This window comes from Camarhynchus parvulus, chromosome 4 (genome assembly GCF_901933205.1).
Source record: "Camarhynchus parvulus chromosome 4, STF_HiC, whole genome shotgun sequence".
Classification (NCBI taxonomy): domain Eukaryota; kingdom Metazoa; phylum Chordata; class Aves; order Passeriformes; family Thraupidae; genus Camarhynchus; species Camarhynchus parvulus.
The window spans coordinates 48,701,623-48,721,840 of record NC_044574.1 but is presented as its reverse complement, the minus strand read 5'-3'; the positions used below and the strand labels follow the sequence as shown (position 1 = coordinate 48,721,840).

The 20,218-nt window shown below is 41.0% G+C and overlaps 1 protein-coding gene across 1 annotated transcript in view; it reads right to left on the bottom strand.

The window, feature by feature from the left end:
* LOC115903409 (transmembrane protease serine 11E-like) overlaps positions 1-20,218 on the bottom strand; it is a 39,007-nt gene that overhangs the window by 8,963 nt on the left and 9,826 nt on the right. Inside the window, exons 4-5 of the mRNA XM_030947870.1 lie at positions 8,232-8,299; positions 4,905-5,068 (exon numbers count right to left, since the gene is read on the bottom strand). Of these exons, the coding sequence (XP_030803730.1) occupies positions 4,905-5,068; positions 8,232-8,299 (232 nt within the window). The remainder of the gene's footprint in view (positions 1-4,904; positions 5,069-8,231; positions 8,300-20,218) is intronic.

Here is a 20,218-nt window from a genome sequence, read left to right as displayed (position 1 = left end):
TGCATCTTGCTGGTCTATGTTTTTTCACACAGAGACGGTAAGGTAGAGATTATCTTAAAAGGGATATAAATGGAGGAAATGAAAGAGTATGTGCTTCAATACTTATAACACATTCTTGGAAATGCATTTGAAGCACAAGTTTGGGAAATGCACCAGGGAGCAGAGACAGCATTTTTCCCACTGTCCTTCACCACATTATAATAACAACTTTCTTGAAAGGAGTGAGAATTACAAAATTCTCAGCTAGATCAGAAACAGAGGCCTCACCCAGAGTTATGCAGGGTAACAGTTGCATATACAGACAAAGAGGATCACTGGCGAGTTTTAGTAGGTCACCAAACTGGGCAGCTGAGAGGAATGTCACAGAGTGCGTGTCCTGCAGTGCAGACAGAGGATAATAGCTCTACCCTAATGCTCTTTAATTACAGTGAAGACCACAAAGGTCTGAAGTACTGGGGGAAATGGGAATGAGAGCACTGAGCAGCAGATTCAGTTGTGTTCCAAAAACTGTACCTTAAAGGAACTGCAGGAGTTTCCTGAAAGATGGTAAAACATGAGCTTTGGGTTTAGCAGGAAAGGCATGCTGTTGTGTGGTTACATAGTTCATACATCCCAAAATATGTCTCCACTAACCTTCCAATATTCTCACTGCTCACAACAGGAATTACCTCTCCAGATTTATGCACCCTTGTAGAAGTAGCAAAACATGGCTTAGATACAGGTGATGCAATTCTCATTCCTTCAACGGAGTAACCTGATAGAGACACAATAACTGCTTTGTGCCTCTAATTGTCCCTGTCACCCAGCTGTTCTCTCCCTGCTGGTGTTCACTGCCCCTGTCCTCACATCTGTGACTCCTTCCACTGTCCCCCATCAGCATCTTGATCCTGTCCATGAGGCAGACATAGGTCCATACCTCACAGCTCCATCTGGTTGTCCTGCAGCCAGAAGAGGGATCTGCTATGTACCAGTTCTGTGGCAGGCATCAAAACAGATATTATTTTTAGCATTACTTTTCTTCCTGACCTACACTCATGCCTGAGCTGCAATCAATGTCTTACTACAGTAAAGACAGCCCAAATTGCTCTCAACCTCTGCAGACAAGGCAGGGAAAAACCAAGGTTTGAGTGAGAAAATCAATTAAATTAATGTATCTGGGTCATGAGAAGAGAGGTCAAAATAACTTTGTGCTTAATGCCTTTATCACAAGCATATCCTTGCAAAATACTAATTTTAAAATACATTTCAGTCCCTCCCATTTCAATCATTCTCTCTAGACTCTTACTGAAATGTACCACCTTGTGCCAAACTAGTGACCTCAAAGTGGAGGAATATCAGATCTCCACTGTTTCCCAATGTACAGATGCATGTTCAGTTCCACTCCCCAGAGATGCTGTTGTGGCTGATAAAGGGCAAATATCCAGACTGCTCCATACATTATTTGACACGGAACATTCCTCATCAACCCTGTCAGACACTCATCTGCATGACTCCCACAGAAGACTCGATAAAGAGGTAAGAATCTGTCTGCCAGGTTCTGTACTTTGTAGTTGTTAGGAGCTTTAGCAAGCCCCAGATTCCAGATGAACAGAAACAATAACAGTTGGCTTGTTGATCAAAACCAATTCATGACTCATTATTCATGGTCAAAACCTTTGGCTGTGCAACAGATGGGAATCCTTCCTACTCACTTTGAACAGTGCCAGTGATCTTGCAACCAGCTTCTTTCTGACATCAGAAGTACATTCCCAAAAATACATTTTGGGATACTTCCAACCTACCTGACAAAGGGAAATAGTCTGGCAAGCTGCTCTACACTTTTCTTAATACGGATCCAGACTGTCAGGTGACTCTACTTCTAACCAAGAAACCCTCAGGAAAGTAAATCAGCCTTGTAGGAGAACTCTTTGTTGCCAGAACTATACAGAAGGCAAACTGCAATATCTTCTTTCAGTGCCAGTGGAAAAGCAAGTCCTAACATGGGTGTTTCCAAGCCATCTGACACTTTGATATCTTACTTTGATTGCCCTTGCACTGCTCTTCAGGGAAGGTTTGCTTAGTTCTTCATTGAAAATTTTGCTTCTAGTGGGGTTTGTACACAAGTGCAAAGAATTCTATCAGTTCTTATTTTCTATCAAAATCAGAGGGCATGTGTGAATGTGAACCATCCTTGACCAGGGGACTCTGATGTCTAGCTAAATAAGAAAGCAGGAACTACAGTAATAACACATTTGAAGGTACTCTGACAAAAATGTGTTTTTGCAGTCCTATGTAAAGAACATCTACAGTTTAGTGACAGAAAAACCAGAGACAGTATTATGTTGTTTTCTTTGAAGTTCTGCACATTTTCTATTTTCTCACATATGTATGATCAAGCTTCTCTCTATTTTAGAAAAAAAAAAAGAAAAAAACTAAGAAAATATTGCCAGTATAGACTTTATCCCTCTTTATTCCCAGTCCTCAGGAATGCAGAGGTAAAGCAAGTCTGCCCCCGGTCTGGCAGACTGCTTAATGTTGCAGTGCTGCCCTGAACTGCAGCTTGAAGGTCCCAAGTGTAGCACCCAGTTTGGAAGAGTTTGTTGGAGCTGATTCTCAAGGCAAATACTTGTGAGTGAAGCGCAGGTTGAGACATGGTGTTGAACAACAAGGTGATTATTTCAGGGGAGGAAGACTTAAGGAGGTTCCCTTTATCAGACTCCCCCTAGCATGTGATATAAATAAGTGCCTGACCTGGATTTGTTCAACTAGTGAGCTATGCTTAGCTAAAATGAGCTATATCATGGCCCCTAAATTAGAATATTTTGATAAGGTGGTTACAAAGAACAGGTTAATGATTTTTTACAAGCCATTATGAAAATGTGATTCGGAAAATGCCTTAGGATAAATAAGGATTCCAGTTGGCAAAAGGTAGAATGAAGCAATATTTAGAAAGGTGTCTGCAGAGCATGGAAAAAATCTAGGGCTTCTTAGGTTTTATGGTTTAAATACTAATAGTGGACAAGATATTTCAGGAGGGGAGAGAAAAGTAGAAAAGGCAAAACCTAGATTCTTCTCTGGATCTCTAGGATCTGTTGAAAATTGTCACTTCTCCCTGGTGTGAGGAATGATTTTATAAATTGAGACCAGCACCTCTAAAAGCACAGGAGTTCTCCATTCTATACTCTTCTCCTGAGTCCACCTGAAATGGCAACACCATTCAGGATCTGGCCTAAGCTTCATACCACTGCTGAAATCCTATTAGCAAAAAAGATCAAAAATTTTTTTCGGACAGCCTTTTATTGTTGTCTCTTAGAAATGCCAAGGTATTGTTTATGTTCCTTTGTGTCACTCATAGCCCTTGCACAATGCTAGTCCTGTAATGAGTAGCTGACCTGTGCAGTCAGTGTTTTATGGTTAGGCTGGGAGAGCCAAGAAAAGCAGCACAAAGTTTGTCACACAACTTGGATAAAGTAATATAGATGCCATCTCTTAGTGAGACTATTTAATGAAAACATTGCAATTCAATTGCATTAGCCAATGTTTTAATTAGCTATTAGTGCATTACTGTAAATTCCTGGTGTAGTTCAAGGTCAACTAAAACAATTTTGATTTGCTTCCCACATTTTCCAGACTGAATAAAAGCAGCTTGACTTGATAAGATCACAGTCCTTTTTTAATAATAATTTGTGTACTCTTTCCAGATTTATCCTTTATGTAAAGCATCAAATTAAAGTGAAGATTCAAAATTCACCAACTCATCACCCAACTGTGTAAACAAAAACAAATATCTTCAAATCTCTCTGATACCCACACAGTATTTTTATCTGGGAGAATTTACATGTGCACTTTGTTGAACAGGAACTACTGGCATATAAACAACACTTCAGGGAAATGGTGATTACTTGCCCAGAGAGATGTCACCTATTATCCTGAGCCATTCCAAAGGAGAAGGCTGGTTGGCCCATCAAAAAACAATAGGAGTGTGACAGCTCATATTTGAGTTTCATTGCATTACCACAGTGCAAATATGTGCCCAGCTCAAGCACCAAGAGGAGGAACAAGAAGTTGCTTCTGCTCATTTCTGTGTGGGAGGAAGTCTGGATCCATCCAGTATGGAATCTGGCCCAGGTATCTTGTTCTCTAAATACAGCTGTCTAACCTCTGCAGATTTCTGCTGGTTCAAGTAGCCTAGTGTGGAACAGGAAGCAGCAAGCACTCAGCCTATTACTGTACTGTCACCCCTGCACTTAGGAGCAAGCAGTTCTGCAAAAACAAATGGAGCATGTATCTGTCCCTAGCTGTCAACCAGTAACTCATCCTTGAAAAGTTTGACACACAGAAAAAATTGCTGACTATATATAACTGAAGCCAAGACAGAGACAAAATTCTAAGCCTGCACAAAAATTCTGCAGCAGAACCAAAGTGTAGAACATAGTGCAGTTAATGATCATATCCTGCAGATTTATGTCTGCTTTGTGAAGAAGGGGATAGAATCCCTAGCTGAAAAGTCATGTAGATAAAAACATTATGCCTTTCTTTCCCTTTCTTCTGGGAAATTTGCAAGGATTTTGATCCTCACACCAAATATTATTTTTTCAGTGCATTGGTTATTTCCCCTTGTCATCCAAATATACTTCCTGCACTTTCAGCCTCCATGACAGTAACATAAAGTTGGTACTGCAGTTTGGAGGAAGGCTGAGGCTGTACTGTGAAACCACAAAATAACTGCTCCCAGTTATCCATATTTAAGATATTTTTTAAAGATTTAGAGGGGTTTGCCACTGATTTTGGTCTAACTTAAGGAGCATGAAAGACTGTCATTCAGACATGGTAACATCAAAAGCTATCATCAAAAGGGGAAAAACCAAGTCCCATCAATCAGAAAATGGAAATAATTACTTTTAAAAGAAATGTAACATACTTACTTGAGATGGAAGAAGATCGGACATTTATCCGCAGAGGCCCTGTGTATCTTTTCAGGCCCCTCCGTAAGATCTTCCCAACTCTTTCCCGCAGTGCTTCTCTAGAATCCGTAGCGGAGAACCAGAATGTGAGCAAAGCCTCTGCCATCACACCATCAGTATCTGGGCTACAAACCAATGAAAGAGCCTTGTTACCTCCAGCCCACTTCTGCATTTCTTAGCTTTTATCTTAGCTACTCTAGCAATGGCAATGTAACGTAAAAGATTAGATACATTTTCAAACATCTGTGAGAAGGAATTTCCAAAAGGAATCCAAGAATGCTGAATGATCAAATGCATCATAGGCTAGAAGGCAACATGATGCTTTCTGTGAACAAATGGCCAGACCAATTTTATAACAGAGTCCGAAAAGCAGTCGCTGACTACATGACCGAGACAGAAGAGAGGACGGAATGAATTTGATTGCAATGAAAAGCTGGATAAACAGCACTTGGAAACATGAGGTAGGTGATTAACAGTATCTACACAGACCTTTCAATGGCCCTGTACATACACAGAATAAAAATTTACAGTCATCATCAAAAAGGTACTTGGACCTTTTTGGGAGATGGGGAGACACCATACAACCTAATTCTACCACAGCAGCCTCTTGGAGAATGTTCCTAATAACCTCTTGTTGTGCAACAATAAATGAAACTTGGCAGCATGCCCACAGCATATTTATTAAAGTCAAAGAGATGGATCACAAAAGGGCCTTTAACACCTCATTGAAAAGTGCAAGCAGCACACACATTGAGACACACAATTCCACAGTTTTAATGTAAGATCAGAGGAAAGAAAGGGAGAAAAGTCTTGTAACAGGTTGAATTCACCTGGTAGTTGTATTTCATTTTCCTTAAAGCGTCAGATACTGCAAGAGATGGAATGATAGACTACAAACATCAAACTGACTAATCTGGTATAGTAAATCTTGCTCTGTACTTGCAGATGTCTTATCCCTGGTCATCACAAAGGGAAGATAAGGGCTTGCACCAGGAACCTTCTCTCTTGTGCCTCCTCCCGCCTGAACCAAGAAGCAATGAGACACAAGCCACAACAGATGAAATCAGTTACTTCATACAGGGGGAGAACTAAAAGCAGGTTTCTCTTTCTTTGGCTAGGAAAGGAAATGAGAAGATCTCCTAGTTATATCTCACTGTCTTGGAAATTTGTAATTACATAAAGGAAAAATAGAAGACAGACAGCTTATCCAGAACTCATGCAATCAGGCTTTAATCTTTGGAAGGAACACATACCAAACTGAAACAGACATTCCTGATATTGCCAGTGAAGGGAAAGAAAGGGCCATATGCTTTAAGCACACTAAGGCATGCCAAGTGGTTCGTAGGTGAGCAGAAAGACACTCCTTGCCTCAAGGATCTCATAACTGAGACTGAGAAGTTGTATGTGAACTTTTCAACAGGTTGTTTTTTCAATTTGTTCCAACTTCAGCATGATTGCCACTTCGTTTATTTTCCAGATATTATCTGATCCAACTGTGGGTGTTGCTCTGCATTTCTGAGGTGTTCCCTCACCTCTCCCCCCCACTCCTCTTCCTGTGCTATGCCACACAGGAATTACCATATCAACTCTTGCAAGCAAACCACACCTCTCGAAACCCTCAGGTAAGTACTGCCCACCCTGATTCACTTATTATATAGCAGAGATCCAGAGCCAAGGACACCTCTTCAAGATTAGTATTGTCTTTCTCAGTGAGCAGTGGGCTTTATTATTAATGCATTGCTTATACTGAACCAAAAGATACACACAGTCCTTTCCAAGTAAATTCACAACCATGACCCTGCTCAAAAGAACTTGCAGTCTGAGGCATAAAGAGTGTATATCTGAAAAAGCAAACAAGCTTTGGCGCATGCAAATCTTGCATCCAACACAGCAAACATCACAAGTACCTCAGTCTGTCCTTGGGAAAAAGAAGTAATGAAAAATACTACTATCCCTACATATTGGCCTCTCAGATCCCTAAATCGCTCTGCCTATGTTTGCAACACTCTAGACAGTATCAAAAATATCCTTAAAGCTTGTGTGTAACTGGGGATCAAGCTAAGGCAGAGGAAGAGGCTGGATTTCACAAACCATGTAGGAACAAACAGGAGTACATTCAGGACTTTAGATCTTAGTCTTGCAGCTTTAGTTTATGATTATGAAAACATTCAAGTTTATTTGCAAACTGTTGGGCACTGTCACTCAAGAGCAAGATCTTAGTAGTACAATAGACAGTTATGTAAAAAGATCATTTTCAGCACTTAACAGTGGTTAAAAAAAATCAAATTAAACATTATGTATTATTGGCAGTTGAACAGAAAGTAAAAGAGGGAAAAAAGCTCCACATTGCTCAATGATAATCTCAACTATGGGTCTGACCCCTTCATCTCAAAAAAGCAGGAGCAGCAGACCTGAGAGATGTATGAACAGAATGATAAACAGTTTGAACGGCAAAGAGTGCTGAGTAGACTGGGCAACTGAAAAAGACAAAAAAGAAAGAAAAAACAGAGTGGATTTTATTGAATACAAGTGAGAAAAGGGACATGATGGGAGTGTCCAGTATCAGTAATTACATGGAGAGGAGGGGTAGTGATCAACTTTTCACCATCTCTTTCAGCAAGAGAGCTAGGGATCGTTGAATGATCCAAAGAAGGTGGTTCTTCTCAAGTTTCTCCTTCCTAAAGGACTGAGGTGCACGGATTTCAAGAGCCCAGGAGACAACAGACAAGTGCTTGGGAAATAACGCCACCGAGGGCTGCTAAACAAACTACAACCACTTCAAGAACTCCCAAGTGGCAAATACCTGGAGGCAGGGAGCATACCAAGAAGTATGCAGTTACCACAGCTCTGTTGTGCTGCTACTGTTTCCTGGGCGCCTACTTATGCCCATTCTTAGAGCCACAATGATAAGTGGGACTTTCTGAGCCAGCACAAGCTGGTTTTACTTGACAAGCTCAGCACAATAGCAATGCTAGAAATGACATCTGCATTAGAGTGTGAGAAATACTTTTGAAAATCCTTTTTGGTTTTAGATAGCTTTAGTTATCTCTGCTTTAATAACTAAAGCTTGCTCAGGATCTGCACACAAACTTGTTGGAATTTGGACTGACTGAAGGGTATCTTCTGCATTAAGATCCAAAGGAGAGCAAGGTTCAGAACCAGATTATGCTCAGTTAGGGCTTATGCTCTGGTTTAACACACAATACACTTTACTGAATCAGATCTAGCTGGGCTTGGTGTACATTTAATTTTATCTCAGCTGCGTGCATTTATTATAATCTCACATACCTCACTCTGATTAAGCGTGAACGGATGTATTTTTTCCTTAAAATGGAATTGTAAAATGTCTTGTCGATCTGTTGAAAAAAGAAAAATATAAGATAACAACAAAAAAGGAGGGAAGCAGACATATTGCTGGAAGGAGCATTCAGCAAACAGCATTCAGTAACAAACTCACAGCTTATAGAGCCAAGAAACATAGAGCAGCCCAGCCTCTAGATAATATTTGTCCCAGATCTTTTATAATCATTTCCCCTTTGACCTAAGGCATATCATAAAAAAGCAAGCTCATTTTTCTAAATGTCCTATGGCTACATCAGTGTGCCACTGCAGTACTGTCTCATCCACTCCCAGGTGTACTGAGAAATACATAAACATCCTTGAAACACACTGCTGCACTCTTCCAAAGCACAGCTTCCTGAAGACTGCCCACAGAACGGATACAGCATGCTGTGCTCTGCAGTGCACTCAGCCTCTCTTGTAGGGGTTCTTTCTGAGACAGCATTTACCCTTGGTCTTACACAAATCTATAGCAAAGCCACCAATAATTTCAAATTATTGTTGGATTATCATGTTCCCCCATCACCCTTGTGATTTTCCACATGCTTGGACAATCATCAAGCAATTCTCATCAGAAACTGAAATCCAGGACTCCTAAGGAATCGATCCCCAAATAACATCTTTACCAGTTCCTGCTCAACTACATCCTGTCAGGATGTCATCTCAAGATTGCAGGATCAGTCTGAGACAGCTCAGTGTGATATAACATGGCATGAAATTCTGTCAGGAATGGCTCAGGATCACCGAAGGATTGAGAAATAGCAGAGTCACTGGTGAGTTATGCAGCAACTCCTCCTACCAGCAAGACCCAGTAGATTGAACATATCCTGTAAACATCAAATGCATTACAGGAAAAACTGCACAGAAATGCTTTGCAACATCATGTAAGCTGTCTTTTTTTTTTTTTTTTTTTTTAGTTTTTAGCCCTTAAAGGCAGTCTATTTTAGCCAAGTCTCAATATGTTCTGTTTTCCAAAGGAAAGAAAAAATTAATGGTTCTCAAACTATTCATATGTTGAAATATGTCAGATACAGAAACAAGCATGTAAGCATGAAATCTGGGGGTGATTCCTCCTAAGGAACACAAACCCCCTATTTTCCAGCCTTGGCTGTCACAATATGAAGCTTCATGGCATTGCACAGGGATATTGAAGCAGAATAATTATAAGGTGAAAACTGCACAATTATTATTTTAAGGTGATTTTAAGCACACATTAGTAAGGAAAAAAAGGAAACATTTTTAATGGTCATGCATTTAGCTGATGTTTTACCTTGCTCTTACTGGCAGTTATCTGCAATTATTTTGGCATTTGGAACACACAAAATTCCATGGAAAAAGACATCTCCACTGCAACAAGCTGCTGTAGATATGCAGAATGCATTTAATCCTCTCACTTTGCAGATTGCCAGCTGGTACCACAGCATTTTATGATGCATCCAATTAAAAAGAGTTTTATTTCCTATAACTCCACATCCTGTTCCACCACAACCTCCCCTGGTTATTGGAAGCAGTTTCCTTAGACAAGAAAGGGAGCTTTTTTGCTTTGTTGTTTTTTTTTTTAATGATAACATTTGCTTATCATTTCTGTCACAGTGTTAACTGCTGCACCAGTGATTGTGTAAGCAGAAGCATGTGGCTGAGCAGCACTGCCAGCTTTCTGGCATGCAGTGGCATGTGCTATCTTCAGCTGCCTTGTCTTTGAGAACTTTTGAGATCTTTGGGACAGAGACTTCTTTGAGGAGTGCTTTGCAGTCAAAAGAGAGCCTTGAGCTGGGCTGAGATACACCTCAAGCTGCTGCATTGCCAACAAGCACAGTGAAAGCAGAGGGACTTTCAGCTTGGGAGTGAAGAGGGCAGGAATTCACAACCCCTTGTAATAGAGGGTTGTGTCCATTTGACATTCCCAAATCCTTTAACTCCTCCTGACAGCTGGATTTTTAAGATACCTTACTGTCTCAGATGTCGACTGGTTTTGCTACACTTTCCACCTGCACTTCTGCAGCAGATACAGAGATCCCTACTTCTATCACGCATTCTCTTGTGTATCTTTGTTACAGCCTAAGCAGCTTGTGTGATTGTGTTTTTTGTACTCCAAACAGTTCAGCTTTCTCCTTTTCTCCTCAGCCTGGTCTGCTTCTAAGATGTTCCATTCAGTCTGATTAGGAACACCATGTGCTGCAGCAGAGACAAAGACTTCCAGTGGTGGCTCACAAAACTTTTGTTTGTGCTTTTAACAAAAAGAATCTATGGAGTCCAAATACAACTAAACTACCAGCAACAGACACTGTTTTTAGAACATTCAATCCAGAAGGTGTGTTAGTTATTTTCACGGGGAGAACAGGAAGCATATGATTTAAAATTATACCAAATCTTTGTTACTTCCATCCTCTTTCACACTTTCATATCTGAAAGAGAAAGTAGACACCTTTTCCATTACACACTGTCACTAACTTTCCCACCCTTAAGTGTTGCCTTAGCACTACATCACCCACAGACAAAAAAATAACTGAAGGGTGGCTTTGTTTTCAGTGAACCTTGCAGGGCCTTTAACACCTTCAAATGTAAGCTAACATTTTTTACTTTTGCAATCTACTGTGTCTTATCATGAAAGAAGCCCTAGCCAAACCTCTGCACTGTGGGCTGCCACTCACCTGCCAATGAATTCACTTGGCAAATATGACCCAAATCTCTTCTTTCCTTCAACTATGATTCTGGTAACCTGAATTATTAAAAGTAATTTTTATATTCATACAGAGTTTATACAAGAGGAGAGTATGTAGGAAGATGCTGTCAGATAAAAACTTTCAGAGATTAATGTTCTGCCTTATATTTTTACAGTTCTTTTTTTGGTGAAGCCTTTCACACACCAAACAGAAAACACTTCTCTCCAGCCTGCTAACAGCTTTCTTTTCAGCTTGAGTCACAACCTCTGGAGCAAAAGCAACTAGGACTTTGTCCAGTGACTAGGTGTGACCTCATCCAGTTTGCGAGAAGCATTTAAACTCATTTTAAATGTTTTGCTTTGATTATAGCCCTTCAAAAGTGACACTGTCATGACCAGATCCCTTAAATTCACCACTGTTTAAGTGCATCTCACTGTTTTTCCTGGCCCTTGTCTAGCAACAGTTCAACTGCTACAGCTGTTGCTGCAGGCAAGGTCTATGAGCATTCTGAACCAAGTGCCAAGTCCTGCTCCTTTTTAAGTGAGAAGCATTTTCCTGACAGTCTTTATTTAGAAAATGACATTTCTAATTTCCTTAGTTTAATTTCATATTCTCCTAACTTTTTACTACACTTCTCTCTATGCAGAACAATTTTCTTAGACAAACTGGACTTTGTTCCTGAGTGCTGGTCCATCCAATACAGTAACAAATAGTGGCTAGCACCAAAGATGCAGTAAGAGGGCAAAACATTCCCACCTGTACAAACACAGACAAAAAGGAAATTCTTCCTTGCTCCTTGTAGCCAGAAGCTGTTTCATACTTTGATAAAAAAGACTTATTTTCCTATTCTGTCTCAAAAAACTCCAGATCCCATAATCATACTCTTTTTCTTGTGTCATACCATGCTCAACCTTCTAAGGCCCATGACCAATCTACTGAAATCTTTGTGATTCTTTTTGGGAAAATCTTTCTTATTTCAGACTCACACAATGTTCTGGGACCCAAAAAATACCCAAGCTCTGGAACTTGGTCATGACAGGGATCCCATTGCTCTAGGTTTGTATGGAACTGACATGAGCTGGCCTTGTCCAGGTGTGTGGCTGTGTCTGGAAGTGCCCCAGCAAGGCTGGCTGTGTCAAGCCCTCGCTCTCTCCCACCACACACTGCTCTGTCACCACACACTGGGTCACAAGGTTTATCAAAATGTTATCTTAAATCTAGTTTGACAGAACTCTCCTCAGGAATATTTGCTGAATGTACTGAGTTAATTGCATGAGATATTCCAAAGCATTCAGTAGGCTTGGGAGCACAAAGCCTCTTATTGCTCAACAGTATTGCTTTTTTGCCTGCTGCCAGTTTAGTCCTTCAACAGCTATCCTCATACCACATTCTTCCTCTTACCTCAGTAGCTACTTAGGATGTCAAGCCTATTATTAGTGATATTTAAAGCTTTTTGACCATAAATAGAAATTGCAACATACCCCTTGATTCAGTGACTCTCCCCCGTTTACAGCTCAACATGCTGAGACCCCTAGAGCTGACCAAAATACAATCCAGTAGCTGCTTCTTTGAGAACCTGACATTTTTACTGCCCTGATTTCAACTAAGGGGTTGAGAGAGGACACAAAGAGAAAGACTGACAGGGACAGCAAAAAAAAGAATGTGGCACTGTTCCAAACCAGGATATGGACATCACACTCTCCTTGGAAACAGACATTCCAATTACTACCACAGCCCTACAGCCACAGTGCTTGCCTGAGGTGAAGAAAACAGACCTGAAGGAGAGCAAGTGCAATGGTCCCCTTGCCTCCAGCAAACCAGAGGACCAGAAACCTGCCCATCAGAAACCACACACACAAGGACAGCAGGTCTCACAGTGGGCTAGAGCTGTGTGATCCCAAACATCAGCAAATGGCATCACAAACTCCTCACAGGGTTTAAGCTAACAGGGCTGCTAAAGCTGAGGGGTGAGTAAGCACTGCGTGACTGCACTGAAATAAGGAGCTCAGCTGGATGCTTCCCAGAGGCCACATCTGCAAAAGAGGAATTATTGTCCTTGTATAATTGTAGTTACTAAAAAGATTGGTCTTTCGGATAAAAGAAATTAAGAGGACTAATACATGGGATAACGTCAGGATTTAAAGTACCATGCTTATGCTTGGTGCAACCAATTTCAAAGGCATGTAATGACATGAATGTTTCATTATAGTTATGTGTATTAGTGACAGCTGGAATTATGGTCACCTAAGTATTCTCATTCCTACTCCCTGCTTTCAATTATCCATAATTGGCTTCCTAAAACTTTCACACTGCTATTAAAATTTTGTCCACTTAGGGGGGCGATTTCCAACTTTGGGAGAGAAAATCAGGTTTGGTGAGAAAGGCATCTGTGCCAATATCCAGAGAAGGGCAGGGCTTTGTGGTTGGAGATTTTCTTCCCAAAATAACACACTTTCCCCAGGAAAATTACTATGTGCATTCTGGGGGTTTTTTAAGCAATACTTAAAGGTAAGGAGCTGAAATACAAGAGCAAATACCTCTTAGGAAAATAACAGTTTTGTGCAATCTAAGGAAAATCATTGGTTATGTATTCAGCTTACAAGTGCCCAAATACCACCAATCACACAACTTCAGTATTGAATTTAGTTTCCCCCTTTCGACAAGGATCTAAGCAGCCACTCTCTTGACCAGCCAGATTTTGATCGCTGGTTTGCATCTTGAATCACTTCATTGATATAATTACTTGCAAACAATGCAGTAATTCTGGATTGTGAGTCTATAATTAAGATAAGGTTCTACCCTTAATCACACACACTATCGATAGCTGTGCTTTGCTTCATTTTGAATTCCTTTTTCCCCATCCATTCTCTTTGTGCACATTTTAGAGCTTTTCATCATGCACACTGGATCAGTACTAAAGTTACTTGTTTATTGGGGGTGAAGTGTCTTATGATTTTTCTGGATTTGTATATGCATATTACAACTTCTGCTTTGATGAACCAAGAAAAAAGGTGAAAAAGAAAAATCAACTTGCATGCCTTTTACTTAAGAAAATTGTATTACATTAGTAAGTCAAAGAATGAAAGAAGTTGAAGTATCACTGAATTTACACGGGAAAAGAAGTTGGATATTAGGCATATTTTTGATAACTAACTATTTCATCTTTAAAAATTCATGAAATTTAGGTAGAGCTCACTGAAAGTTTGAGGTCTTAGAGGTGATGAAAAGTACTAAGCCATAGGCCCATGTGTTACACTGCATCACCTCACACCAGCATTTAAAAGTGCTTTATATTTTCTTCAGTATTTCGTTTCCTGTGTTACTTTTTCCTGTGTTAGTTTTTCCTGTTTCCATGGGTCACATGGAAACAGGAAAAACTGGAATCAAAATTAAAAAGCAAGAAAGTATGCCAGCTTTTAAATCTATGCATTATATACCTACACCAGTTGTCTTTTTCTTCCTTTAATTTCAATAGGAACTTCTAAAAACAGCATCACAAGTGAGATGCAGGTGTGTGCTGTGAGTTATTTCCTCTCTCTGAGTACAGCATTTCACCTATCTCTTTAGGGCCACACCTGTATATATACATACTGACAGCCAAGTATGCTGTCAACCTCTAATTCCAGAGCTAAACAAACATGTTGCCAGGCTGTCATCTTGGCCACTGATCCACTGCTGTTTCCCTCTTAGCTGAATTACCATGGAAAATCCTTTCTGCTTTGTTTCTAGCCCCAGCCACCCATAGAGGGCACCCCGATTGTACCACGCTAGTCCAAGGACAACGCTTCCTATTTGTGAGAATCATTCCCTTGAAACTAAGGTTATGAAGTGGAAGTTGTCAAATCCCCTAAATTTATTTTGATACTTTTCTTCTCAAAATGTTCCTTAAATAACTTTTTTTACATAGATCAAAGATTTTTTTCTGATTTTACGATATTGTTTTTCAGAAGAAAAAAAAAGATACTATTTTTTTTTAAGTCTCTGAAAAGCTAAATTTAAAAAGCTTAATTATTCTGGCTTTTCTTCTATAGACACCTTTGTAAATAAAATTGCCTTTAGTGATGAACAAGAAAATCTTTAATTAAAGTTCTACTCTTTTCACCTCATATTGGTACTATATAATTACTTGAGGGAGCACATATAAAGCCTAGGAATGCTTGAGTTTAAATAGAGACTTAGGTTTTACATTTTGGGATCTTTATCCATAAACACTACCAAATTTCTTTTTTGAAATTTATTACATACAGAACATTCTTACTCACTTTGGTCTGGATGCTGATAAACCTCTGAAAAGTCCTTGGAAAGATCTGGCTGCTGCAGATACCATAATTTCTGATTTGGCTAATTTATACTAAATTTTCTTTTGTCTTAGGGGCTAAGAGTGGAAAAGAAGTGGGGGGTTTGCACACACAGCAAACAAAGCTACATGATATTTGTAGATACCTGCACTTTTCCATTTGCTGTAAAAATGGAAACTCATGTTGGACTCCCTTGAACTTCAGCATACTCCTTTTCTCGGGGCATGTTTACTTATCATCTCTAAAATGATCCTCACAGTCTGGTCTCCCAGAACAAATATTCTTTAGGAGTGTTTCAAAAACCTGCTGCCTTGGGGATCTGCTCCTGCTGAATTGACCTCCCGACCCAAGGACCATGAGGCACTGATGGGGCAAGCCCCAGACTTCTGAGCTTTATCTAAACACCCATGTGGAAGGTGTGACAAACACACCTCACGCACAGTTTCACCTGGCTTTGCAGCTATGAGCTCTGAAGGGATTTGTATTTCACCACCCTGTCTCTCCCAGATACACACATTTCTGCTCCCCAGGGAGATTTGAGTCACCTGTGACCCTAAAAGGCCAAGTGCTGTAAAGCAGCAGCCTCATCTGCTCATTCACCAGTGTTCTTGGTGTTTTCAGGTAGGCTTCCTTGGAGTCCAGCTCAGATGGAAACCCTAATCAGAACTTTGCCTGACCCTTTGGCCCTGCAGATGTGACAATAATCTGTTCATACCTTATAGGATTCAAGATACTTCCCAATATTGGGATGATGCAAGCTTATGCCTGGGTATAAAGCAGAGAGCCTCTCAGTTACAAGCATCCTGTTGAAGGCTAACCCTTCCACCAAACAGGGTTATCAGGTATCAGAGCTGGGGGGAAAGGAAGGAGGTGCATGACACCTGCTTGCTTCTCTGTTTCTTCTCCACACAATTCATAGTGAGAGATTTGTCTTAAAAACCTCTAAAATCATCATCTCCCAAAGGAGAAAACTGCCTCCTTCCTCACCAGTTCAGTAGAGGGACTCAGCAGTGAGCCCTTCAACCTGCTGAGAACGGGTGTCATTATCAGAACTGTTGTGCAGCGTTTTCCAGTGGAATCTCAAATGCCTCTGCAATACCCAGTAGAGACATTAAATTAAACCCACACTCATTCAGCTCTATCAGATAGGACAAACTTCAGGAGCTGCGTTAATTAAAAACTTTCCCCCAACACCTGTACTTAAGGACATAGAAGATTCTCTTGTCACTTGAAGTAGCTGAAGCAAGACATCTGTTTCTAAAGGAGATGTCCTGGCAGAAAATGCTGAGTTCTGAGGTGAAAACTACTTCATGAAATTCCGTTAATTCGATAGAAATATTTGGATAGGCAGTGGTTTCCCAGTGGAAGCATTCACGTAGTGTTTTAATATAATCCCCACCCCCTCTGCCCAGATCCAGCCAGTTAGTTCTGTGCTGGTTTCAGATCGTGAAAGGACAAGGGGGTACTCCAGGCACCTTCTGGATTATGAGACAAAAGGGAAAACCCATGTCAGTCCATTCCATGGCTCAAGGCACTCCAGGAGGGAAAACAAACATCTCAACTCTCCCTCAGCCACCCAACCAACTGTGGAGGGAGCCCTGCTACACTCACACCTAAGGAACATCCCTGCACCCAGCTCACAGCCAGGATTACCAGCACATGGGAGCAGGAGTGAGTAGGGAATGACAGTTGGGAAAGATACAGCGTCCAGAACAAGGTTCCACAGAGACACATGGACTCACACAGGGACAAGCAGCCACACAGCAGGGCTGGGAACAGCTCTGGCCAGAGAAGGAGATAGGAAGATAACAAGGTGCCTGAGAAGGGAGAAGGGTTGCCTAGGCTCTCCTTGAGGAGGGGAAAGCCCACCTACTTCTAGGAGGAAATATCAGAATTTATCATAGTGGCAAAAAAGAGCCAACAGGTACATTTACAAACCCCTGATAAAGGCGGATGTCTGTTTCTGTTGAGCAACCAGCCATGTACTGAAGGGATCTCCTGCTGTGGCTGCTTGATATTCACCTCTCTCTCACAGCTAGAAACTTGACAGCCTTCAACTTCCACTGAGATTGATGTACTCATTTCAAGCTCTCCTGACTGCACATCCCCCTTCCTTGGGGTCAAAGATGACTTTCTACACAAGACACAACACCCCTCCATCCTTTTTCCTGCACACAGGGCAGTTACTGCAGCTGTCCAGAGTAGGCAACTGGGATCATCCCAGTCACTCAGGTCTATCTGATTGTCACAGCTCCCTCTGCTCTTTGGCATGCCAGAGATGCTGAAGAAGCAAAGCTTAAAGCAGGGCATTGGAAATCTCCTCCAGGATACTGTTAGTAAGAGAGTAGTTAGTGTCCAAGGCATTCTTGGGAAATCCAAAAGAATTAATACATTTTGTGGGAGAAGAAAAGGAAATCCAAGTCTGGTGAAGGAGTTGGAGAAAAACAGTGCATAAAAGTTGTGCAGATGAGCCACACAATAAGTGAAACCACTATAAAATAGAAGCTCCTTGGAGAAGGAGCCATAAGGCTGAGACGGTGCCCTTTTTATCCAGTGTAAGAGGAGACAGTCTGGCACAGAACATTTTAGCTTGGCAAGGGAAGAGGGACTGGTCCAACTCAAAAAGTGAGGAGGCTCTGGTGAGCTGGAATCTCTCTTTCCCTAGTGGCATACAGTCAAGTCTGATTTTTCAAGAGAGCACAAAGGAAACACTCACAGACACTTACAGGAAGCCAGTCAAGGAGCAAAGACCTTTCATCATCTGTTCCTCAGTCCCCTCAGCTCCACCCCAGAAGACATTTTCCAGACTTTCCAGTCAGCCCTGAGATGTTGACTGGTGCACAAGCTTCATCAGCTCTCTGGCATGATCTGGCTGCATTCCCTCCCACCTTCAATGAGATAAGAGTCAGGAATGTTGTTCACACAATGGGTGTTACTATTCAAATCTGGAAACCAAAGCAAACATCAGGCATTTGCGGCAGGTCCCAAGGAAGTCACGATAAGGCTTCCGCATGGAAGCAAAAACATTTTTCCTGGTGAAACACCAGCTCTGAAATGAGATCTTTTCTGTGTCTTTCTGGAGACAAATGAAGGAGGGCTTCATCAGGAAGGAGTCAGAGAAGGGAAGACTTGGCAGGGAGTTGCACTAACTCAGTTAATTTGAATGCTTCTGATTATCAGAGATGATTCACTTCTGTTCACTTTGCACCAAGTATTGAGAAAGACATTGCATTTATCTGCATTGACTCACTGTTTCACAACATGAGCTTTGGGTATCATTACTACTGTGACAATGTAAAGGCTTGGATATCCAAAACCAGCCAGGGAAAGACTGCAAAGGGTTTTGGTAAATCCAGGCAAATTAGAAAATGTGATAAAGAACTCAAGTCTTTCCTCCTCTATCACAGAGTTGCTGTGAAGATGCTGAGAATAAAAATGCAAATGTTTTGAGACAGCTGTCTGTCAAGATATTAAGAGGATACACGTGTCCGGAAAGATCGCTGTGATTTTTATCACCACAAGATGAGTTTTGCTGTTATAAAATCAGACTTACAAGGAGCACATTGTTTCATTACTGTATGGAGTTGCTTTCAATAAGGTTACAAACAATTCTCCATCTCGTACATCCTTGTTAAATGGAACACCTGGAACTAAAACCACAAAAAGTCAAATTTATGGCAGGGACCATTTATAGAAGCAAAAAATTCATAACATTTGAGAGAGGAACATATAATTTAATGGCTGAATTAAGGACAGCTCTTAAGAAAAATTACAGGAATGAAGGAAAGACAGCACAGTTCTGTGTATGTTTGTTATGGTGTTACTTATCAGATGCAATTAACATGCCCTGATATAATGGTTCTCACTGCTCAACCTGCACTGGTATTTACTGTCACTACTGTCAGAACTGCTCAACACCCAGAGAAGAGATGGGGTTTCTAAAGCATTGGCTTCCATTCAAGCATCTAAATTGATAGCCATGTTCAGAGGGAATCTGATTGCATTGGACACTGTCTGAAAGAAGTCCTTAGCTAAAATGGGTGTTTCTTTGCCAAAGGAGGCACATGTTTTTTAAAGAAAATGAAGAATGAATGGAGTGGGAGGAAGGAATACAACTGTAGTCAGTGAAGTGTTATTCCTCAGACTCCTTCTCAGTCCTTGCCTTCGTTCCCCCTCAGCAATACACAGTGTCTTCTTGGTCAGGGAGAACATTCCCTCTCCAAGGTCCTACATCACAAGGTGAAAATTATTGCAATTATTAGGCAATAGCTGTAAAGTGGTACCACCTAAGCAAAGACAGCTCATGTAAGACTCTATGCATATGGATATGCACCAGAAGTGCATCCTGGGAAATCTGGAATGGGTCCCAGTAGACAAAGAGGCAGAAAGAGAACGGACACATACAGAGAAGAGGACAACTTGACTAAGATCACTGAAGCCCTTAGCAGTGGAGCTGTGAAGAGATGCTAGCACTGTCCCTACACTGCACCCTACTTCTCCAGAGCAATGTCCAGCACACTTATCCACATTTTGTTGTGGATAAGTGACATTGCCCTAAATTAAATTATAGCAGTGGGCAAAGCATTGTCCTATTAACTGGTATCTGTGCATGGTTGCCAAACAGGAGGTAGGAGATATGCATCAGATTCTGATGAATGAAACACAAAAAGATACAAGCACAATCACGTGCTTATTGTTGTATAGAGATGAACTCTGTAATTAGCATCTCTGGGGTAGTGTCCCAAAGAGAAAACAAGAAAGGAAATTGCAATGTGTCTATTTATTTCCATAGCTACTGTATGACTGAGAGCCACTCAGCAACCTCTGCTATTCGTAGGAGGGTTTCCCAACAAAACATACCAAAGGCGCAGGAAAAGGGCTCATGTGTTGTTTTTTCAACAAACAGTAACAGCCCAACAGGTAGAGTTCCCCACCCTGTAAAGGAGAGGGCGTAAAAGAATGCTTTCCTTAGAGA